Source organism: Pyrgilauda ruficollis, unplaced genomic scaffold (genome assembly GCF_017590135.1).
Source record: "Pyrgilauda ruficollis isolate IOZ18807 unplaced genomic scaffold, ASM1759013v1 scaffold243, whole genome shotgun sequence".
NCBI lineage: Eukaryota > Metazoa > Chordata > Aves > Passeriformes > Passeridae > Pyrgilauda > Pyrgilauda ruficollis.
The window spans coordinates 461,731-485,303 of NW_024523745.1; the positions used below are offsets into that span (position 1 = coordinate 461,731).

Below are 23,573 nucleotides of genomic sequence, written 5' to 3' on the forward strand. Positions count from 1 at the left end.
CCTGGACTCAGCTGTCCCAGCACGAGGCCCTCACCTTGTGGAAGCGGATGACGGGCTCGGGGTGGATGCGGATGATGTGCAGGCACCAGCGGTAGCCCTGCAGCAGCTGAGCAAACAGGCGCAGGAACACGGCCCGGATCTCCTTGTCCTGGAACAGGGAAGCACAGCCTGGGCTTGTGGGGCACAGGGTGTGGACAGGGCAGCTCCCAGGGCAGGGATTTCCCCCCAGCACGGGATCAACCCTGGTGTGAGGGCAGGAAATGCAGCTGAGATTCCAGGGAAAAGGGACATGGGATTCACTGCTCTGCCCCCCAGAGCTGCACAGGGAGGAGAGGGAGCTCTCCAGCTCTGGGAATGCAGCAAGCCCAAACACTCCCTGTCTGCTCCAGCCTGGCTGTGAATCCAGAGCCCACGGCACTGCAGGATCCAGCCACGGCTCGCAGCAGTGGCCTGGATGGACACAGGGCTGGAATGGTGTGTGAGAGCCAGGATGGCCCTGGGGAACAGCCCCTCACCCAGGGTCCCTCTCCTCCTGCCCAGGGTGTCCCTGGGGAACAGCCCCTCACCCAGGGTCCCTCTCCTCCTGCCCAGGGTGTCCCTGGGGAACAGCCCCGCACCCAGGGTCCTTCTCCTCCTGCCCAGGGTGTCCCTGGGGAACAGCCCCTGCTGAGGGTCCCTCTCCTCCTGCCCAGGGTGTCCCTGGGGAACAGCCCCTCACCCAGGGTCCCTCTCCCTCCCACCACTCACCTGCATCTTGAGGGAAGAGGCGGAAATGGTGGAAGGGGGGAAGGCGAGGTCAGCCACCTCCAGCTCCGGGTCCAAGACCTGCCCAGGGAGGACACTCAGCTCAGGCCCCATCCTGGCTGCAGAAGCCAAGGAGATTTCCCCAGAGACCACACAGTCCCTGTGGAAAAGGTCTGAGGGCCTGGAGACAAACCATGGGGGATCAGGAATGCTCCGTCAGGCCTGACCCTGCCTTGAGAAGCACAGCTGGCACTGGGATCCCAAGGAAGGGGGAGCCCCTCCTGCTCTGCCAGGGAGACCTTCACCCCCCACTGCCCCCAGGAGGAGCAGGAGCTGGTCCAGCAGTGCCTTGAGAACACAGGAGCAGCCAGGCCACAGCTGCTTCCTGCCCTGGGCCAGGAGCCAGCGCCACATTCCCAGAAACCTCTGCCGAAGGAACTCCCCCACCAGCAGTGCAGGACACCAGAGGGCATTGGACTGGGAATGGTCACTGTGAAGGGGCAGCAGCACCCCAGGGCAGGAATAAAGGCTCACAGAGGAAACCCTGCTGCTCCACTCCCAGCTCCCATGGAAACGTGTGTCATTCCCAGGGTCTTGGCCAGAGGCCATTGGATCAGAAATCAGACAGGACCCCAAGGGGTGGGCAGAACCCCAAGGTATGGACAGGACCCTAAGGCATGGACAGGATCCTAAAGCATGGACAGGACTCCAAGGCATGGACAGGACCCCAAGGCATGGACAGGACCCCAAGGTATGGACAGGACCCCAAGGCATGGACAGGACCCCAAGGCAGGAATCCTACTCGCAGAGGAGCCCCGACTCCACTCCCAGCTCCTGGGACACGTGTGTCATTGGCAGGGGATGGTGCTGGCAGCCCGGGGATGCTGTGGGGAATGGGAATGCTGTGGCACCCACCATGGACAGGGCTTCCCGTGTCTGCTGGAGCAGGGGCTCGGGGAGCAGGGAGATGTGCACGCACTCCGGGACGTTCACGGTGCCGCCGTCCAGGTCCGCGATCACCACGTCCAGCTGGGAGGGGACAGCAGTGGGACACAGCCCCACCTCCCAATCCCACATCCCAATCCACAGGTGATGGGGAGCTATCCAGGTGAGCTGGCTCAGGAAAGGGCCGGGAGCAGGCTCTGGCTCCTCCTCACCTTCCCTGAGCACTCAGCGGTCCCTGTGTCCCATCCCGTCCCCAAGCCCAAGGACACACTGGGATCCCTCACTGGGGGGACACCTGGCAGGAGAGGCACCCAGCCATTCCCACGAGCCCTGGCCATTCCCCTCTGGAGCCAGCCATCCCCATGTGACCCAGCCATCCCCCTGGCTCATGTGGGACACCTGGATGCATCCCGGGCTGAGCACACGGAGCCCGTGGCCCTGGGCACCCCCAGGACAGATTGAGCTGTCACCCGAGCCTGTGACACCCACGCTGCTTGTCCCCAGCCCCCTAGCACCAGGCCTCTCACCAGCTCCTGGGTCTCCGACTGGAAGATGGAGTGGACGCCGATGATGAAGGGGGTGGGGGTGCTCAGCACCTCCAGGAGCTGGGCGGGCAGGATGGGCACGTAGGTGAAACTGCAACCAGAAACAGCCTCAAAACCAGCCCCAAACACAGCCCCACTGCAGCCATGCCAGCCCTGCCCCTCTTCCCAGCCCCATCCTGGCACAGCCAGACACGATCCCAGCTCTGGAGCTGCGTCCAGGGTGCCCCTGGCACCCCCAGCCCCTCGGGCACCATAGCCACCATGGCACCCAGAGGCTGTGGCCCTGTGAATGCCCTGAGAGGGACTGGGGACAAGGCCTGCAGGGACAGGACACAGGGAATGGCTCCCACTGCCAGAGGGCAGCCATGGATGGGATCTTGGCCATGAGGAATTCCTGGCTGGGCTGGAATTGCCAGAGCAGCTGGGGCTGCCCCTGCCTCCCTGGCAGTGCCCAAGGCCAGGCTGGACACTGGGGCTGGAGCAGCCTGGCACAGTGGCAGTGTCCCTGCCATGGCAGGGTGGCACTGCAGGGGCTTTGGGGTCCCTTCCAATACAAATTATCCTGGGATTTCATGATTCCATTATACCATCCCCATCTGGTCTTGGATTTGTCGAAGTCTGACCAAGGAAAGGGTTTCCAGCAGAACCATTAACTCCAAAAGAATTTCAGGAAAAACTCCCCATGGAAAGGGTGGTCAGGCCTTGGCAGGGTCTGCCCAGGGGGCTTTGCAGTCCCCATTCCTGGAGGTGTCCAAGGAATTCCTGGAGGTGGCACTCAGGACTCTGGGCTGGGGACAAGGAGGGGATCACGAACACCTTGGACTCAGTGACCCTGGAGGGTTTTTCCAAGCTCAGGAATTCCATAATTCTGTGAAATAGAAGGTTCCTCTGGGACACCAACAGCCTCTCTGGAGCCTGGGGAGTTCAGACCAGCCTGGAGACAGGAGCTGGCCAGGAACCTCAGCCCATCTCTCCCAGCCTGGCCCTGGCAGAGCTGCCAGGAGCCCCAGTGGTGCCAGGGCTGTGTTCCCACTCCCTGTGGGACATTCCCACCTCCCAGGGTGAGTGGGGTTCCAGCCATCCCACAGGAATCACCACGGGGGCTTGGCCACCATCAGCACAGAGACTGCTGGGAACACCTCACTCCTACTCATGAAACCATGGAATCTCCTGAGTGGGAAGGGCCCACAGGGATCACAGATCCAGCTCCTGGCCCTGCACAGACACCCCAGCAATCCCAGGCTGGGCATCCCTGGCAGCGCTGGCCAAATGCTCCTGGAGCTCTGGGGCCGTGCCCATTCCCTGGGGAGCCTGGGCAGTGCCAGCACCCTTGGAAAAGAGCCTTTCCTGATGTCCATCCTGTCCCTGCCCTGGCACAGCTCCAGCCGTTCCCTAGTTGCTGTCCCTGCCCACCAGGAAGGACAGAACACCTCCCAGTTACTCCCTGGGTGGGACAGGGGCACAGCTGGCACAGCTGGAGGCTCGGGGACCCTCACCTGTACTTGAGGGGGAACATGAGAGCCAGGAGGGCCCGGCAGGCGTCCGTCAGCCTCTGGTAGCTGCTGGAGAGGAACAGGATCTTGTGCTCGGTCAGCGCCGCGCAGAACAGGAACAGCACGTTGGTGATGCCTGGGCAGGGCACAGCAGGGGCTCAGGAATGGGGGGTCCCTCTGACACCCCTCAGAGACCCCTGATCCCCCCTGGGCTGCAGCCCACTCCCCTTCCCTGCATCCTGCCAGGAGAGGAGGCCAGCATCCCCCAGAGAGCCACTCCTGGTTGGGTCATTGCCAGGTGGGCTCTCCCCTTCCCGGAGATGCTCTGCTCCTCCTGGGGGCTGGTGGCCTTTCCTGGGGGGCACGAGGTGGCCTTCCCCAGGGGGCACAAGGCCAGTGGCAGCCCTGGGCTGCTCCTCCAGACCCCAGCCCCAGTCCCACCCTCCTGGAAAAGGGATGGCACAGCGGGGCCGGGAAGGCTCAGCCGGGACAGAGCTCGGAGCCACATGCGGGAGGTGACCTGCAGGGAGGTGACCTGCAGGGAGGTGACCTGCAGGGAGGTGAGGGGCAAGGTGGGGACATGTCTCACCGAGCTGGCGGAAGAGCAGGGCCACGCTGCAGCTGCTGACAGGCAGGGAGTCATTGATGGGGGTCTGGATCACCTGCCTGTCCCCTGCTCCCAGCGAGATCGTCCTCTGCAAGGCAACACACTCCTGGTCACCAGGGCCACCCAGAGAGGGACTGGGACAGGACCTGTGCTGCTGTCCCAGTGCCCTGTGCTGCTGTCCCAGTGCCCTGTGCTGCTGTCCCACTGCCCCGTGCTGCTGTCCCAGTGCCCTGTGCTGCTGTCCCATTGTCCCCTGGTGCCGTCCCAGCGTCCCCTGGTGCTGTACCAGTCTGGCCAAGGCTCCTCCACTGGATCAGCCGGGCTGTGGGATCATTCCTGGCCCTCTGTGCTGGGGGAAGGGGAGCTCAGCCAAGGGAAGGCACATGGGGACACAAGCACACATCCACAGGGACATCCCAGGGGCCAGCAGGGCACGAGAGCTCCAGGGCACAACGCTGCTGTCCCCAACCTCCTGCCAGGGGGTCCAGCTGGGCTTTCCCTCTCTGCCATCCCCAAGGAGCCTCCCAGCTCCATGTGCTGAGCCCAGCTGGCCTGGAGCAGGGCAGGCTGGAGGGACACCTGGCTCTGAGGGGACAGCAGGGGGGTTGGTGGCCTCAGCTGCAGGAGAAGCTGCTGCTCCTCAGGCCCCCAGCACAGGCACGGGACCCAGTGCAGACACGGACACAGGACCTGGCACAGGACCTGGCACAGCCATAGGTGCAGGACCTGGCACAGCCATAGGTGCAGGACCTGGCACAGACACGGGCACAGGACCAGGCCGGTGCCCCGAGGAGAGCTCCAGGCTGCTGTCCTGGCCCTGCTGGCCCGTGTCCCCACAGCTGTCCCAGCCCTGCTCTCACATGGCCCGTGACCACTTGGCTCTGGAGCAGCTCTCCACAGGGCTGAGCTCAGGGCCAGAGCCCAGGAGTGCCCACGGACCAGGGAATGCTCGCATGGATTGAGCAGCACCTACGTCAAGCCCCTGGTGCTCCCTCCCAAGGCAGCAGGAGCCAGGACAGAAGCTGCAGCAGGAGCTCCTTGGCTAATTGAAGATCTGAGTGGATTTGTGCTTGGAGCACTCGGGAAGGCAGCAGGGCACGGAGCCAGGCCCTGCCCACGGGGCTCACTCCAGCACGGGGAGCAGGACTGGGGCTCTGAGGGGACAGGGCGAGGACAGGGAGGGGCAGCAGGAGCCCAGGACACCCACCTGTGCTCCCCCCGTGATGGGGATGGTGCAGGTCAGCAGGTTCCCGATGACGTTCTCCAGGGACACGCTCAGCCCGTCCACGTAGATGGTGTAGATGAGCCCCAGGCTGTTCTGGAGAGGGGAGCAGAGCACGGGTGAGCAGTGCAGGGAGCTGGGCTCACCCCCAGGGCTTGTCCCTGGCCACAAACACACCCTGGCAATGCCAGCTCCACATCTTCCTCGTCCACAGGGATGGGGTATTCGGGCCAGGAGCACATCCCCATCCCTGCACTGACCCCACCAGAGCAGGAGACGTGTCCCCAAGGCCAGAGCTCCATGGGAGCAGTGCCAAGGGGCTTTCAAAGCTCCAGGAGAGAGGTGACTGGGGCAGCTGGGCTGATCCAGCCTCCCTGCACCCCCAGTCCCACACAAACCCCAAGGAAGGCGTGGCAGGAGATGCTTTCCCAGTGAGGGCTGGCTGAGATGACCAAAATTTGGGCAATGTCCTTGACAGCACACATGGACTCTGGTCAGCCCTGGGTGGTCACTGTGAGTTCCTTCCCACCAAAACAGCCTATTCCAACTGGGAAGCTGCAACAGTCCCAGCTCTGGGGGCATCAGCACAGGGCAGCCCTCAGGACAAGCTGGGAATGAGGGATTTGAGGAATTTGTGTTCAGGCACCCTCAGGGTGTTGTTTCCAACCACTGAGGAAAAGGGAAAACACAAATACTGGCATTTGGAGAGGAGGGCCAGGCAGACTCTGGCACAGTGGAATAATGAGGGAAGAGCAGGATAAACCCCTGGATAAACCCTTGCCTGCTGGAATAATGAGGGAAGGTGAAGCTCAGATTCCTGGGCACTGGAATGAGGAGCTGGGAACTGTTTCTGTCCCAGGAGAGCAGCTGGCAGGACACCTCTGTCTTTGGGAACAAGTGAGGGGACCCTGAACCCTGAAGCTGCCCCAGCCTGACAGGACCCCACTCTGCTGTCCCAGGCTTAGGAAAACAGATCCTGTATTTCAGAGAATTCCCACTCCACACAAGGCAGGGACACCACCCACTGTGCCAGGCTGCTCCAGCCCCATCGGGGACATGAGGGCTCCCCAGGACTTCAGTGTTCTCCAGGACATGAGGGGCCCCCAGAACTCGAGGGCTCTCCAGGACATGAGGGCTTCCCAGGGCTCCCCAGGATTTGAGGGATCTCCAGGACACGAGGGCTTTCCAGGATTCAAAAGCTCTCCAGGATAAGAGGGCCCCCTCAGGATGCTCCCCAGGACTCAAGGGCTCCCCAGGATTCAAGGGGAATTCAAGCCTCTCCCGGGCCCTTGGAGCCAAGGGAGCAGCTCCCCTGTCCCAGCCTGGCTGTGCCCAGCAGCAGCCCCAGCTCTGCAGCCTCTCCAGTGGAAGGAATATCCTCAGGAATATCCTGGGGAATACCCTGGGGAAAGGATGGACATCTTGGGCACAGGATGGGTGCTTCTTCCCTGGTACCACTGAATATTCCCAGCCCTGAGCTCGTTCCCAGGGACACAGGAACACTCAAACATCCCCAGGCTGTCTCCAGGCCCCTCTCCTCCTCTTTCCACTCTTCTCCAGGGAAAATGCTCCTGCAGGAGCAGCGTTCCCACTGCAGCCACCTCCTGGCAGAGCAGCCCCAAAATCCACGGCTGAGCAGAGCCAGAGCCCTGGGCTGGGCTGTCACAACCCCAGCAGGGCACCCAGAGAGGTGAGCCTGAAATTCAGCCCCTTCCCAGAGCCCAGGGACACATCCTGGCTGCCCTTGGACGGGACACACACCCGAGGGTGCCCTGAGACCACCGGGACCTGGGGCTGACTCACAGCAATTAACAGAGAGACTGCTAACGAGGGGACAGACCCAGAATGGGGAGAGAAAAGGCAGGGAAAAGAAGACGGGAAAGAAAAGGAGTTCGTACCACAGCTTCGTCCTCCGCGTCAGGCTGAGGTGGGACAGACAGAGAGCACAGTCAGTTAGGACACACAGACAGGCACAGTGGGGACACAGACAGGGACAATGGGACAGGAGAGCTCACAGACACAGACACGGAGTGAAAGCAATGCCTACAGCACTGGGAAGGAGCGCTGGACACAGCAGGAGAGCAGGAAAACCATGGGAAGGGAAGTGCCACCACCAAACTGTCCCCTCTGTCACACAGTCCCTGTTCCCACGGCGCAGAGCCATCCTGCCCCAGCTGGGGGCACGGATCTGTGCCAAGCTCAGCGAGCCATGGTGGCAGGAGAAGCTGTCCTGCTCTGGCAGTCGCTCCTGGTCCCGCCGGGAGCAGCCGGATCCGGGCAGATCCCACGGGAAGGGACTGCAAACCGGGGTGCCTGGCACAGCCCGGGGGTGGGCAGCACCTCTCTGCCCCGGAGCACCGGGCAGGCCTGGCTCCACCCCTCTCCCTCAAATCCCGGCAGCACCACCGGCTCCTCCGGGACCCGCATGGCTCTGCGTGCCAGAGGGAGCCTGGAACGTGCAGCAACACCTGCCCCAAATCCTGCTGTGAGATGGGATCAGAGAGACCCCCTCGGGGTCAGGGCACCGCGGGGAGGAACCCTGGCAGGGGCTCTGAGCTCTCCCTGGAGCCTTCTCCTCCCCAGACGCTCCCAGCCCATCCCCATGGATACAATCCGTACCCAGCCCTCCCAAGGCCTCCCCAGGCACACAATGCAGCAGCACCTCTGGAGCCAGCAGAGCTGGCACAGGCAGTGCTCCCAGGAACGGGCTGTTCCTCACGGGTTCCCAGGAGCGGGGCCGGCAGCTGCTCCGTGTCCCACGGCCATCCGGGATCAGCAGCTGCAGCCCCACAGCCCCGGGGTGCCAAGGGCAGGATGGAGCCAGGCTCCCAGGGGCTGTGCCAGCGTGTTCCCACTCCCACAGGCAGGAAGCCCTTCCCAGCACAGCTGCCCTCTCCCCGGGCAGCATCCCTGACTCACCCGGAACACCTCGGCGTGGTCCAGCCGCGACACCAGCACCAGGCTCTTGGGAGCGAACAGCTGGGCAGGCTGCACGAGGGACGAGGCCTCCTCCTCCTCCTCCTCCTCGCCCTCACCGTTCCTGGCATGGCTCTGGGGCTGGGGAGACACAAACCAGCCCGGGCTGGGGGTTAAGGGATGCTCTTCCCTGTCCCAAGCTCCCAGTGCCAGTGTCTGGATTCCTGTGGCACAGGGAAGGCAGGAACCCCTGGCCAGAGCCAAAAACAGCTGAGTGCTTTTCCACCAGCATTGCTGACCATCCTTTCCATACATCCATGGATTCCTGTGGCACAGGGAAGGCAGGAAACCCCTGCCAAAGGCAGCTGCATGCCTCCTTGTCAGTGCTGCTGACCACCCTTCCCACCCATCCATGGATTCCTGTGGCACAGGGAAGGCAGGAACCCCTGGCCAGTGCCAAAGGCAGCCGGGTGCCTCCCCGTCAGTGCCACCAGCCCCTGTCCCCGTGTCCCCGTGTCCCCGGTACCTGCGGGCTCTCCACGGCCTCCCAGAAGGTGAAGCAGGCGCAGTAGTGCCGCTCCGAGTTGATGTCGGTGAGCACGGCCACGAAGAAGGTGGGGGGGTTCCTCTCGGGGAAGAGCTGCCACCCGCTGGGCTGGCAGAACTGCGGGAGGGACAGAGAGCACTCAGGGGCTGCCCCTCACCCACACCGGGTGGTCCCAGCCCCGACCCCCGGCCCACATCACCCACCGAGCCTGCGGGGAAGGGCAGCTCCACGGCCGGGAGCAGGGAGGGCACCGGGCAGAGCCCCGGGCTCCTGGAGCTCCCAACCCCGCTGGGCCACTCCGGGAATTCCCAAATTCCCTCTGTGGGAAAGCAGGGCCAGCAATATCCCCTCCTGTCCGCACCCCGGAGAGCCCCAGACTGGGAGGGGTTGTGATGGGACAGCCCGGCCAGGCAGGAGCCCCCAGCTCCTGGGGAAGCTCCCCCATGGCACACAGACCCCAGACTCTGCACACCCCCACGGCACACAGACCCAAAATCTGCACACCCCTACAGCACACAGACCCCAAACTCTGCACACCCCTACAGCACACAGACCCAAACTCTGCACACCCCCATGGCACACAGACCCCAAACTCTGCACACCCCCATGGCACACAGACCCCAGACTCTGCACACCCCCACGGCACACAGACCCCAAACTCTGCACAGCCCCATGGCACACAGACCCCAGACTCTGCACTGCCCCCAGCCCACCGTGGGCCAGACCCCATGGCAGCACCACACAGAGCCCAGAAGGAAAGGGGACACGTGGGACACGGGCTCTGGAGTGGCTCCATGAGGTGGCACCACTCCCCTGGCACAAACACGGGCCCGGCTGTGCCATCTCACTGCACCAGCCCCTGGCACTTCCCAAAGCCCCTCCCAGGCCCGGGGTAATTCCAGACTCCCCCTCCTTCCCAGTTTCAGGGGGGGTTTCTTGGTTTCCTCAGGGCTGCGTTTGGCTGCTGAGGAGCCGTGGAAAATTCCCTGGGTGCGGGACAGCCCGGCTCCTCCCAGCCCGGCTCCTCCCGGGGCTGGAGGCACGCTGAGGCAACGGGAATTCTGCAAACCCCGGGAGGAGAACAAGGTGGCACCAGGGTCTGAGGAGCTCAGGAATCCTGCTCCAGCTCCCTCAGGAACACAAGGTGGATCCCAGCTGAGAGTCTCCCAGCTGCTCACCGCTCCCCGTGCTCACATGGATCCTCCTGTCCTCCCTGGGAACAGCCCACGGGACAGGAGCTGGGCTTTGTCCGGATCCTTGGGACGGCAGCAGGAGGGACGGGAGGAGAAAGCACCCCAGGAGCTGCTTCCCACATGCTGTGTCCCTGGAAAGCAACAGCCGGGGCTTCTCCATCCCGGGGCCTCCTGACAGCTCCCATGGGAGCGCGGGGGAAGGTTTGGCTCAGCAGAACACCGGGATGAGCACACGGTGTCACTGTCGCGGTGTCATTGTCCCGACGAGGGAATTGCCCCTCATTGCTCCCACATGGAGATGTTCAGGCACTGTGGGAATGAGGAGCCCAGAGCACATGGAGCTGCTGGGTCAGGATCATGGAATCAGGGAATCCTGGAATGGCTGGGTGGGAAGGAACCCCAGAGCCCCTGCAGTGCCACCCTGCCATGGCAGGGACACTGCCACTGTGCCAGGCTGCTCCAGCCCCAGTGTCCAGCCTGGCCTTGGGCACTGCAGGGATGCAGGGGCAGCCCCAGCTGCTCTGGCAATTCCAGCCCAGGGCCTGTCCACCCTTCCAGCCAGGAATTGCCTCCCAATATCCCATCTGAAACTCCCCTCTTTTAGTTTTAAGCCCTTCTCCCTTGTCCTGCCTCCCACCCAGCATTCCCACTGCCACATCCCAGACAGGGATACACTCCAGGACCACGGTGTCACCCTCCCCTGAGAGGCAGGAGGGGTGGGGGGGCCCCAAAAACCTACCAAGCCACCTGGGATACAGAGTCAGCTTCCTAAAAAGAGCACCTGCTGAGAGGATGGGTCACCTCAAACACCAGCAGGTGACACCTGGATCAGGTGACACCGTGGAGCACACGGATATGCCGGAGTCACTCCCAGCCCAGTGTGACCTCACTCGATCCCACCTGGATAATTCATCCTGCAGGAGCCCTGTAATGCCAGCCCCACTGCCCCACCTCACCCGGATCCTCCAGGAAGGAAAACCATGGGAATGGGCACGGCTGGCAGGGCCAGGACAGTGGAGTCAGCCCCACCTGACCGATGGTGGCACCTGGTGCTCAGCCACCCTGAGTGCCACAGGAGAAGGGAACAAACACAGATCCCCATGGACAGAGCAGGATCATGGGGGTGGAAAAGCCCCCGAGCCAGCCAAGCCCAACCATTCTCAGCACTGCCACGGCCACCACTGACCATGTCCCCAAGTGCCACATCCACACAGCCCTGAAATCCCAACAGGGATGGGGACACCAGCCCTGCCCTGGGCAGCTGTGCCAGGGCTGCACAGCCCTTTCCAGGAGGGAATTCCCCAATATCCCCCCTGAGCTCCCCTGGCCCAGCCTGAGGCCGTTCCCTCTCCTCCTGTCCCTGTTCCCTGGGAGCACAGCCCAACCTCCCCAGCTCCACTCTCCTCCCTCACCAGTTCTTCCCCAGTTACTCCACAGCCTTTCCCAAGGATCCATTTTGCAAGGATCCCGCCTGTGATGTCCCAAGCCATGCTCCTGGTCATTTATTTTTCCAGCTGATCCCCCCCAGGGGGGTGTGGTGGTGCCTCTCCTCCCTCTGGAGTGTTCCCCAAACAGCTGCGGGCTCCGAGGGCCCAGCCCCGATCCACCTGCCAGGGAGGGAAACACCTGGAGAACGGGATGGCCAGGCTGGACTCTGGGGCTGGAGCAGCCTGGCACAGTGTGAGTGTCCCTGCCATGGCAGGGTGGCACTGCAGGGGCTCTGAGGTCCCTTCCCACCCAAACCAGTCTGGGATTCCATGGACACACTGGGTGAAGCTCAGCCACTGGTACTTAAATCCAACCAGAACAGGAAGCTTCCTGCCAGCAGTGTTCCCATGCTCTGGAAGTGGGGACCCCCAGGCTGTGGACCCTGTCCCAGCCATCCCCTTCAGTCGGGGCTGGGACACAGCGTTTTCCTACAAACACCTCTGTCCCTGCCCCAGGGAGCAAACCTTGGACACACCTGTGCTCACCTCACCATGGAATCCTGGGATGGGTTGGGTGGGCAGGGACCTCAGAGCCCCTTCAGGCCCTGGAAGCTGCTGGATGCCCTGAAATTCTGGCAGAGGTGGAGCAGGTCTGGAGGCCTGGACACACCCAGCAGGTGCCAAAACCATCCCAGAGCTGCTTCAGGACATGGAAAATCCCACAGCAAGTCCAGCAGACCTGTGGGATCATGGCATGGAAGGTCCTAAAGCCCAGTGCTGAGGAAGGATCCAAAAGGCAGAGTGGGAATGGCCCTGAGCCCCGCTGGAACACAGGGAGCCCCTGGATTTACAGGAATCTCCATTCCCACCTGGATCCCCCTGTTCAGCAGAGACCCTGGGCTGTCCTGGGAATGCCCTCACCCCTGGAATGCCCCCACCAGGCAGCTCCTGGGGTTCTGCAGGAACAGCTCTGAGGGAGAGGCCCCCAGGGTGATTTCTCCACAGTCTGTGCCTGTCCCCAGAGGAACTCGATCCATTAAAATGAGATATTTCTGCTGGGAATTGCCGCCGGACCCTGCGCACGGCCAGGAGCTCCAAATCCCACCTCCCTGCACACCCTGGGAAAGCTTCTTTCCCCAAAAAGCTGTCAAGGAGGATCAGCCCTGACCGCAGCGTCACGTCCCACCCGACCCCCGTGGATTTCCCGAGCTGCCTTCGGAGCAGCCCCACGTGCTGCTCCCCCAGGACACTCACAGAGTTTGTGGGAAGCCCTGGAGCCACCCCTGGCTCCCAACAGCACAGGGCTCCAATTGTTTAAATTCCAAGGATTTTTTGGCTGGACAGTTTGACCCTTGGGAAAAAAAGCAGCTTTGCTCCTGCTTGGGACAGTTCCCAAGTCCCTGCAGACACCAGGAAACTTGGAGCAGAAAAATGAAAATAAATATAAAAATAAGTGTGTGTTTTTGCCTCAGATTAAACAACACAGAAAGGTCCCAAATTGTACTGGAATTTCAGGGGACACGTGATGGGACAAGGAACTGGACACTGCTGATCTCAGTAACAAAGGGATGAGGAGCCAGCGACCCCAGTGATGATGGGCAGGGACACTCCTGCTGTCCCAAGTGCTCTGAGCTCCAGTGTCCAGCCTGGCCTTGGGCACTGCCAGGGATGCAGGGGCAGCCCCAGCTGCTCTGGGCACCCTGTGCCAGGGCCTGCCCACCCTGCCAGCCAGGAATTCCTTCCCAAGATCCCACCTAAAAGGATGTCCCTCCCTGGAACAGCTGCCCAGGGCACTGCTGGAGTCCCCATCCCCACAGGGATTTCAAAGCCATGCGGATGTGGCACTTGGGGACACGGGCAGTGGTGGCCTTGGCACCACTGATTGCATTCAGTGGGCTCAGAGGGATTTTCCAACCCAAATAAATCCATGATTCCATGAACTCCAGGGGGAATGGAGCAGCTTCCAGAGGGCTCAGCCAGTGGGTCTGTCCCAGCCCATCCTTTTCACTGGAATGGACACACCCTGGGAACGCTTCTTTCCCCAAAAAGCTGTCAAGGAGGATCAGCCCTGACCGCAGCGTCACGTCCCACCCGACCCCCGTGGATTTCCCGAGCTGCCTTCGGAGCAGCCCCACGTGCTGCTCCCCCAGGACACTCACAGAGTTTGTGGGAAGCCCTGGAGCCACCCCTGGCTCCCAACAGCACAGGGCTCCAATTGTTTAAATTCCAAGGATTTTTTGGCTGGACAGTTTGACCCTTGGGAAAAAAAGCAGCTTTGCTCCTGCTTGGGACAGTTCCCAAGTCCCTGCAGACACCAGGAAACTTGGAGCAGAAAAATGAAAATAAATATAAAAATAAGTGTGTGTTTTTGCCTCAGATTAAACAACACAGAAAGGTCCCAAATTGTACTGGAATTTCAGGGGACACGTGATGGGACAAGGAACTGGACACTGCTGATCTCAGTAACAAAGGGATGAGGAGCCAGCGACCCCAGTGATGATGGGCAGGGACACTCCTGCTGTCCCAAGTGCTCTGAGCTCCAGTGTCCAGCCTGGCCTTGGGCACTGCCAGGGATGCAGGGGCAGCCCCAGCTGCTCTGGGCACCCTGTGCCAGGGCCTGCCCACCCTGCCAGTCAGGAATTCCTTCCCAAGATCCCACCAAAAAGGATGTCCCTCCCTGAAACAGCTGCCCAGGGCAGTGCTGGAGTCCCCATCCCCACAGGGATTTCAAAGCCATGTGGATGTGGCACTTGGGGACACGGGCAGTGGTGGCCTTGGCACCACTGATTGCATTCAGTGGGCTCAGAGGGATTTTCCAACCCAAATAAATCCATGATTCCATGAACTCCAGGGGGAATGGAGCAGCTTCCAGAGGGCTCAGCCAGTGGGTCTGTCCCAGCCCATCCTTTTCACTGGAATGGAGCTCCAGCTCCTCCCTCAGGGTCCCTGGAGCTCCAGGGCACAGGGCAGGGATTGGGAAGAGCTCCCACTGCAGTTCAGCAAAGAGGGGAACAATCCCACCCCCCTAGATGAGCTGGAGGATCCCCACAGCTCCACATCCCGGGAATGTCCCAGCTCTGAGCTGAGCCCAAAGGACTGCCGGGAGCTGGTGACCGTGCCCAGAGGGCTGGGGACACCCAGACCCTGGCCCTGGGGACACCCAGACCCTGGCCCTGGGGACACCCAGACCCTGGCCCTGGGATCCAGCCTTGGGCAGGAGCTGGGGGTGCTCCCCTGCAGAAAAGGAGACTCAGGGCTGCCCTCAGCACTCTGCACAGCTCTGAAAGGTGCCTGTGCTCAGCTGGGCTGGGCTCTGTCTCCAGCAGCACTGACACAGCCACAGCACACAGTCCCGAGCTGTGCCAAGGGAAATTCAGGCTGGGTGTCAGGAAAAAGCTTTTCCAGCAAGGGGATAAAGCTCTGCCATGGCTGCCCGGGGAGGTGCTGCAGTCACCATCCCTGGGGGTGTTGAACAAGCCTGGATGTGGCACTGGGTGCCAGGCTCTGGCTCAGGGCTTGGGCTGGGCTGGACTCCGTGGGCTGCAAGGTCTCTCCCAACCCGGCCATTCTGGGAATTCTGTGTGATCCTGTGAAAGGCCTGGCCATGCTCTTGGGGGACTGTGGACCCTAAGGCTGCATCCATGGCTCCTCCAGGAGGCATTCCAGCATCCCAGAAGAGGAGGGGTAGCAGGAGGCCAGGAGAGGAGCCAGCACTGGATCCATCCTGTTTCTGGAGAGTTCTGCAGCTGGAGATGCACCCAGGGCAGGTGGGAACTGCTCCCTCCTGGCCCCCAGTCAGACCCCGTGGGATGTGCCCCAGTGTCACCCCCGGTGTCACCCACGGGTCCCCAGCCACTCACCAGCTCGATGCCCTGTGGGAAGGGGTTGTCCTCCCAGTCCTTCTCCGGGAAGCGCTGCAGGATCTGGCCCTGTCCATCCCCGCTCCCTGTGGAGACAAGATGGGATTAGAGGGCAGCAGGTACCTCCCAGCCGCTGGGAATGCCTGGCTGGAACACCAGGGTGCTCCAGCTCTCCATGGATGGGGCAGCACAGGAGACACCCCAGCCCTTGCAGCAGCACTGCCCACTCCAGCAGGGAACAGCAGAGATTCCAAGGAATCCCAGAGCCTTCTCTGGAGGTGGGAACGGTACTGGAGCAGCAGCTCCAGTCCCTCTGCAGCCAGAACTTCCTTCCCTGTGATCCCAACACGGACAGCATCCCCCACTCTGAGCTGCAGTCCCTGCTCCTCATCTCCCCGCTGGCCTTTCCCCAGACAACCCTGCCCGGGATTGCTTTTGGGTTCCTGACAGCTCCTGCTTCCCCGGGGCTCTATGGAGCACTGGGAGCACTCCAAACCCTCACCTGCCCCCAGCCCACACCATTCCAGACCCTAAATCCTGCTGCTTCCCATGGACAGCCTGGAAAAGGCTCAGCAGGGCAGGTGGGCACAGCGGGACCAGCCAGCTCTGGGACAGCCCGAGGTGACAGTGCCACCAAGTGCTGCTGTCACAGACCCTGCTGGGCTGGGAAGGGCTCCCACACTGCTCACGCCTCTCCAGAGACAGAGCTGCTCCTGGATCCACTGGGAATCACAAATCCCAAGGATTCAGGAGCCACAAAGGCAGGCAGCCCGTGATGGGGAGAGGGGGCTCCTTCCAGCCCCTTCCAGAGCTGCTGAGGGATTATCCATTTCCAGGGACCACCCGGGGCCTCTCCCATCCCAGGAGCCAGGTCCTGGCCATGGAATGGGGCTGGGAAAGCAGGAGGAGCACGAGGGAAGGGCTATTTTGGGAGCCCAGACGAGTCCCCAGGGTCCCACTCACCGCCTGGCAGCCACAGCTGGATTTAGCAGGACCAGGAGAGGGAAAGGGACCATTTATAGCCCTGGGCCAAAAATGGAAAGGCTGGAGCCAAAATGGGCACCAAATATCCACATTGGGATTGGGTTAACAGGGATGGGGTCAACCAGATCCTGCCTGGCCACGTGCTCCCACACCACTCTGTCACTCCCCGCTCTGTCACCACAGCCTTGTTCCCACACTGTCCTCGCTCTGTCACCACGTGCCTGCTCCATCCCTGCTCTGCCACCACGTCCCTGCCCCGTCCCTGCTCTGCCACCACGTCCCTGCTCCATCCCTGCTCTGTCACCACGTCCCTGCTCTGTCACCACGTCCCCCTGGAGGCAGCTCTGGCCCCGAGTGCTCCCACCTCGGACCAAAGGCTGCCCACTCCCAGTGCCAAGGGCTCGGCTCAAGCTCCAGACAGGAAAATCCCTTGAGATCCACACGTCAGGATTACGGCTCCAAGCTGTGCCCTCCACATCCAGCCCTGCCACGGCTTTGCTGCAATATCCTCAGTCAAAGGGGAGCAGACACAAGACCACAAAATCCTGGAATGGTTTGGGTGGGAAGGGACCCCAGAGCCCCTGCAGTGCCACCCTGCCATGGCAGGGACACTCCCACTGTGCCAGGCTGCTCCAGCCCCAGTGTCCAGCCTGGCCTTGGGCACTGCAGGGATGCAGGGGCAGCCCCAGCTGCTCTGGCAATTCCAGCCCAGCCAGGAATTCCTCATGGCCAAGATCCCATCCATGGCTGCCCTCTGGCACTGGGAGCCATTCCCTGTGTCCTGTCCATGCCTTGTCCCCAGTCCCTCTGCAGCTCTCCTGGAGCCCCTTCAGGCCCTGCCAGGGGCTCTGAGCTCTCCCTGGAGCCTTCTCCTCTCCAGGTGAGCACCCCCAGCTCTCCCAGGCTGGATCCCTGGGAGCTGAGGGGCTCCAGCCCTGGAGCAGCTCTGGGGTCTCCTCTGGGCTCTCCAGCAGCTCCAGGTGCTGCTGCTGTGCCCAGGGCTGGGGCAGCTCTGCAGGTGGGTCTCACCTGAGGGGCACAGGGGCAGGATCCCCCCTGCCCTGCTGCCCACTGGGCTCAGCCCAGGGCTGGGGGGTCTCAGGCTCATCACCCTCAACACTAACAGAAATCATCCCAAGGGCTGTTGAGAACAATGGGAATCTGGACTCTGGGGTTTTCCCAGAGCCAGGAGCTGCCACCCTTCAGGCAGCTGCAGGCAGGTACAGCCTGATTTTAGGGACTGTCACAACAGCCTGACTCAGGAATCCAGCACTTCCCTCAGCTGCTGCCCGGGCAGCCTGATCCCAGCTTTCCCACTTCCCACCATTCAGCTCCGTATCGGCTGCGGGATCAGCGCGTCCCTTCCTGCCCGGGAGAGCTGGACCTGCCCCATCCATTCTCCTGCCATCCCAGCTGAGATCCCTGGGAAAGCTCGAGATTCCTGGGAAAGCACGTGTGCTGTGAACCCCGGCCTGCAGGCAGCTGCTGCTCCATCCTTCCTGCGGCTCCCGCAGGCCCGGGGGACACCTGGGGGAGCCCGGCCCCTCCCCGGGCCGCGCTGGAAGGTCACGGGATGTTGTTGTGATACAGGAAATTCTAAATAAGCCCAGAGGTAAACACGGGGCTGAGCCACGGCACCGGATGACCCCGGCTGGGAGCGCTGGCACGCCGGGACACGGCGGGACACTGCCGGGAACAGCGCAGCTCGGACACGGGTCACGGACACGCGAGCGCTGTCCCCTGCTCCCCGTGTGCCCTGAACGATGGGACAAGAGGAGCTGTGCCTCAGCCTGCACACCGACCGGCCAGGCTCTGGGGGCTCCCAGAGCCTGCAGGAGGTGCCCACCCTCCCTGGAACATCCCGGGGGACTCCCAGGTGGAGCACAGCAGCCCCAGCCCCACAGGCAGGTCCTGGGCAGGGCACCAGCCCCGCAGCAGCTCCTGCAGCCCTTTCACACAATTCCCAGAACGGCCGGGTTGGGAGAGACCTTGCAGCCCACGGAGTCCAGCCCAGCCCAGCCCTGAGCCAGAGCCTGGCACCCAGTGCCACATTCAGGCTTGTTAAACACCCCCAGGGATGGTGACTGCAGCACCTCCCCGGGCAGCCATGGCAGAGCTTTATCCCCTTGCTGGAAAAGCTTTTCCCTGACACCCAGCCTGAATTTCCCTTGGCACAGCTCGGGACTGTGTGCTGTGGCTGTGTCAGTGCTGCTGGAGACAGAGCCCAGCCCAGCTGAGCACAGGCACCTTTCAGAGCTGTGCAGAGTGCTGAGGGCAGCCCTGAGCTCCCTTTTCCTGAGGAGCTGGATGCAACAGAGAGAGAGAAGGGAATTTTCACAGGGATTTGAGATAAAGGAGCTTGTTTGGAACAAGCTGTCCCACCCCTCACACCCAACACCCTCCACTCCCAGGTGACCGAAGGTGTTTCACCACCAGCATGGGACCACTGGTCCAGCCAGTCCCCAGGAACTCTGCAGGCTGGGACACGAATCCCACACCCCTGAACCTCAGAAATTTGGGATGAAATCATCCAGGGGAACACAAAGTTCAGACAGCACAGCTCAGAGTTGGAGCTGGCACAGGTCACCAGAGCAGCTGGGGCTGCCCCTGCATCCCTGCAGTGCCCAAGGCCAGGCTGGACACTGGGGCTGGAGCAGCCTGGGATGGTGGAAGATGTCCCTGCCACAGAATTGGATGAGACTTAAGGTCCCTTCCATCCCAAACCATTCCAGGATTCCAAGTCCTCCCCACAGGAGCCAGAACCACTCCAGCCCTCCTTCCCCCCAGGCTCCAACCTGGAGATGATGTCCAGGAGAGAGTGTGGACACTTTGGAAACATCCCGTTAGTTTAGACACTTTAAATTATTCCAGAAACATTCATTTCAACACCATTAATGATTCCCCAGCTCCCCCCTGGTTTGCAGGCAGCCTCACCCCTGCCTGGAAGCATCAGCTGAGGCTTCTGAGAGCTTCTTGCTGCAGGAATTATTTATAAATTCAGCAGCTTTACAGCACCAGAAAATCCTTGGTGCTCCAAAGCCCTGCCTGGAGGCAGCTCCTGCAAAGGCAAGGACAGAGCAGGCCCGAGGCCACACAACCTGTCAGGACCTGGAGCTGCTGCCAAGGGCACTCAGAGCCGAGCTCTGACCCAGCCCAGCCCAGAGCTGCTCCAGCACAGACCAACGAGGCCCAGCCCAGCAGGAGCAGGGCACTGACGGGGCTCTTGGAACGAGGCAGGAGCCATGAATCCCTGCAGCAGCACCACGCAGGGATTGGGAAATGCCCCGCAAGGCCTGGGAGCGATTGCATCAACCAGCAGCAACCAACGCAGCGGGGAGCAGCAGCCCCTGCCCCCTCCCTGAAACCTCCCCAGGCCAGCCGCATGGGGCTGGAGCAGCCTGGCACAGGGAAAGGTGTCCCTGCCATGGCAGGGGTGGCACTGGACGGGTTTGAGGTCCCTTCCCACCCGACCAACTCTGGGACTCCCCGATCCTGCAGTCACGCTCTGTCCTACCTGTGCACGGAGTGCTGGCTCCTGCCAGGCCGGGGCACGCAGCCAGAGCAGGGAGGGCACTGCCAGGCTGGAACGTGTGCCCGGGGGGCAGGAGGCCGATGGCCCCTGGGCTGTGGCAGCCCCAGGGTGGCACAGCCAGGGCAGGGACTGTCCCCTGTGCTGGCCCTGCTGAGGGAGCCCCTGGGATCCTGGGGGCAGCTCCGGGCCCCTCGTGCCAGGAGAGCCCTGGGGGGGCTGGAGTGTCCAGGGAATGGAGCTGGGGAGGGAATGGAGCCCCAGGAGGGCTGAGGGAGCTGGGAAGGGGCTGAGCCTGGAGCAAAGGAGGCTCAGGGGGGCCCTTGTGGCTCTGCACAAGTCCCTGCCAGGAGGGGACAGCCGGGGGGGTCGGGCTGTGCTCCCAGGGATGCAGGGGCAGCCCCAGCTGCTCTGGCAATTCCAGCCCAGCCAGGAATTCCTCATGGCCAAGATCCCATCCATGGCTGCCCTCTGGCACTGGGAGCCACTCCCTGTGTCCTGTCCCTTGTCCCCAGTCCCTCTGAGCTCTCCTGGAGCCCCTTTACGGGCACTGGGCACTCTGGGACAGTGGGAGGTGTCCCTGCCATGGCAGGAGTGGCACTGGATGGACTTTAAGGTCCCTTCCCGCCCAACCATTCCATGATTCTCGGATGTGTCACACCAACCTGAGGACAGCCAGCCCATCCTTCACCCCTCTGTTCACCAGGAATCATCACCTGAGTGGGCAGCTGGGACATTCCAGCCCTGGCCATCAGCTCCTGCCTCCCTCCCAAAGAGCAGGAATAAGGCACAGACAGGGATGAGCCATCCCATCCCATCCCAGCCCTGCAGCCCCCCGCCCCCAAGCCCACCCAGAACAAGACCCGAGTGTCTGCCTTGGGGACAAAGGAGCCTCTGTTCCCTGTGACGTGTCCCCGCCGGGGGCACGGAGAATGGCCTTTCTATGGTGGGAACAAAGGGGCCGTTTGTGGGGCTGGGGTGGCCCCGCTGCTCCGGCCTCTGCCAGGAAAGCCCACCCAGCCCAGGGCCAGCACACGGCCCCTGTCCCACCAGCATGGGATGGGACAGCCCTGGCCCCACCAGCACCAACGGCAGGTGCTGGCAGCTCCCTGTGCCAATCCCGGGATCCCTGAGGCTGTGCCCAATGCCCACCTTGTCCCCAGCCCAGAGCCCTGAGTGCCACCTCCAGGAATCCCTTGGAACCTCCAGGGATGGGCACTCCAAACCTCCCTGGGCAATGGAATCCCTGTTCCAGTTCTGGATATCCTTTCCATGAGGAAATTCTTCCTGAAGTGGCACTTACCAGACCCCCAGTGTCCCCTCCAGCTGTCCCCAAGGCCACGTCCCCCCTGTGGCATGGCCGCTGTGCCCCCCAGAACGGGACATGCAAAACCCCAAGGAATAACTTCCCACTCATGGTTCTCTCCATGTTTTAGTGCAATTCCATGGGACAAGGACAAAGCCCCTCCCAGACAGCAGGAACCCTGCAGGAGCAGGGTGACAGGGACACCTCTGGTTCAGCCAAAGGGATTTGGAGGGGATTTAGGGCAAAAGTCTCCCCAAAGTCACACCGGGAACAGCAATTCCTGTCCAGAGTGCAGCTAAAAAAAGGGAAAAACTCAGGAATAAGTTTTCCCTGTTTAACAGTCACCTCGGTGATGTCTGAGGATGTGCTTGACCCCTGGACACAGGGAAGATAAGGATCACTCACAGCCTGGGACACGGAGCTGGGTGAGGAAGCAAACTGTCTGCATGCAATTCCAGGCTGGAAAAACTCCATCCAGCCACGGAACGCTTCCCACGGGAGGCAAAGCCCTCCAGCCCAGGGTCACTCACTCCCAGTTACAACATCCTGGAGCAGCAGCAGGGGGTGTCATCACCTGGCCAGCATGGGGTGCTGGACCTGGGGACACTCCCAGCACGGCACTTCCACGGAGCACAGCTCCCATTCCCTGTGGAATTCAGGGAGCAATGGCTTTGGCAGGCTCTGGGTGAGGGTGTTTGTAGGAAGCTGAAATGAGGCAGGTGAAGGAGGGGCGAGTGCTGATCCCCCCACCCTGGCTCACACCAGCCCTGTCCTGGGATGTCATTATTCCCCAAACCTCTTCCCAATCCCTCAACGTCTCCCAAATCCCCCTCAAATTCAGGAGAAATGTTGGGGCGAGCCATCTCCCCCAGAACACAGGCCAGGGGCAGTGCCAGGTGCCCTGCCAGGACCTGGGGGTGCACACTCCCAGGGATCAGGAACACTGGCACATCCCTGGCACAGAATGCGGCCGGAAAATCCCAGGACCTGTGGAATGTGGGGCTCTCCGCTCTCCCACCACCCCAGACCCTGTAGGAAAATCCACCTGGATCCTGCCCACACCCAGCACTTTTGGGATGGCACTCAGCACGTGCCCCAGGGAAGATGCCAGGATGCAGGAGTGGTGGGTGAAGAGGGAGCAGCCCGCAGGGAACCCCGGCTGTCCTGGCAGGGTCAGATCCCGGGAGATCCCCACCACCTCCACCCAAAGCTGTGCCTGGGAGCGGGCTCGGCACAGCCTGAGCAGAGCCCGGCTGTTCCCTGACCCCGTTCCAAGGGAGAGCTCTGTTTATCTTTGGAAACATTAAGGCAGAAGAGGAAGTAATTAAATTAAAAAAACCCCGCCTGCTTCCGAGAGCCCGGCGCAGGAAAGCGCCGCCGGCCCCGAGCGTTCCTGGCAGCGGGACACGGACACGGCCTGCAGCTGCCACTGCTCACCCAGCCCCGGCTGCAGCAGGAAGTGTTTCCATACACCCCTGGGGGACACGGCCCCACAAGCGCTCAAATCACCACCCACACGGGGCAGAGGTCCCTTTGGAGGAGCCCTCCAGGAAGACTGGAAGCGGTGAGGGCCCAGGAGCTGCTTTAAGGGATCCCAGGTGACCTCCGGAGGTCCCTTTGGACCTCACAGCCTCTGGGGTTCTACCAGGTGACTGCAACACCTGGCTGGGGGGACAGTGTCCAGGAGGGGCTCCAGGAGAGCTCAGAGGGACTGGGGACAAGGGATGGACAGGACACAGGGAATGGCTCCCACTGCCAGAGGGCAGCCATGGATGGGATCTTGGCCATGAGGAATTCCTGGCTGGGCTGGAATTGCCAGAGCAGCTGGGGCTGCCCCTGCATCCCTGGCAGTGCCCAGGGCCAGGCTGGACACTGGGGCTGGAGCAGCCTGGGACACTGGGAGTGTCCCTGCCATGGCAGGGTGGCACTGGAGGGGATTTGGGGTCCCTTCCCACCCGGCCATTCCAGGATTCCCTGATTCCAGGACCTGCAGCCGGGTGGGCGCTGTGGCTCAGCTCCCCTGGGAGGAGGATCCCGGTGTCCAGCCGTGGTCCCGTGGCCAGAGTTGCTAAAAGCATTTTGGGGAGGAACCTCTGCTATTTTTACCTGATGCCAAATTCCAGCTGCTTCCCTGGGGAGCCATTCCCAGCTCCACTGGCACCCCGGGTGATAATTATGGGGATGCCAACATTTATCCACGGCCTAAAAACAGCCCTAGCTGCTCCCATGGCCCCTCCTGCCCTGTGGGAAAAATA

At 62.2% G+C, this 23,573-nt stretch overlaps 1 protein-coding gene across 1 annotated transcript in view; it reads right to left on the reverse strand.

Moving 5' to 3' along the window:
• The window catches only part of SBF1 (SET binding factor 1), a 64,611-nt gene that overhangs the window by 18,096 nt on the left and 22,942 nt on the right, over positions 1–23,573 (reverse strand). The window contains exons 3-12 of the mRNA XM_041470268.1: positions 15,500–15,585; positions 8,999–9,136; positions 8,476–8,613; positions 5,542–5,652; positions 4,317–4,422; positions 3,731–3,863; positions 2,217–2,325; positions 1,660–1,773; positions 748–825; positions 35–148 (exon numbers count right to left, since the gene is read on the reverse strand). Of these exons, the coding sequence (XP_041326202.1) occupies positions 35–148; positions 748–825; positions 1,660–1,773; positions 2,217–2,325; positions 3,731–3,863; positions 4,317–4,422; positions 5,542–5,652; positions 8,476–8,613; positions 8,999–9,136; positions 15,500–15,585 (1,127 nt within the window). The remainder of the gene's footprint in view (positions 1–34; positions 149–747; positions 826–1,659; positions 1,774–2,216; positions 2,326–3,730; positions 3,864–4,316; positions 4,423–5,541; positions 5,653–8,475; positions 8,614–8,998; positions 9,137–15,499; positions 15,586–23,573) is intronic.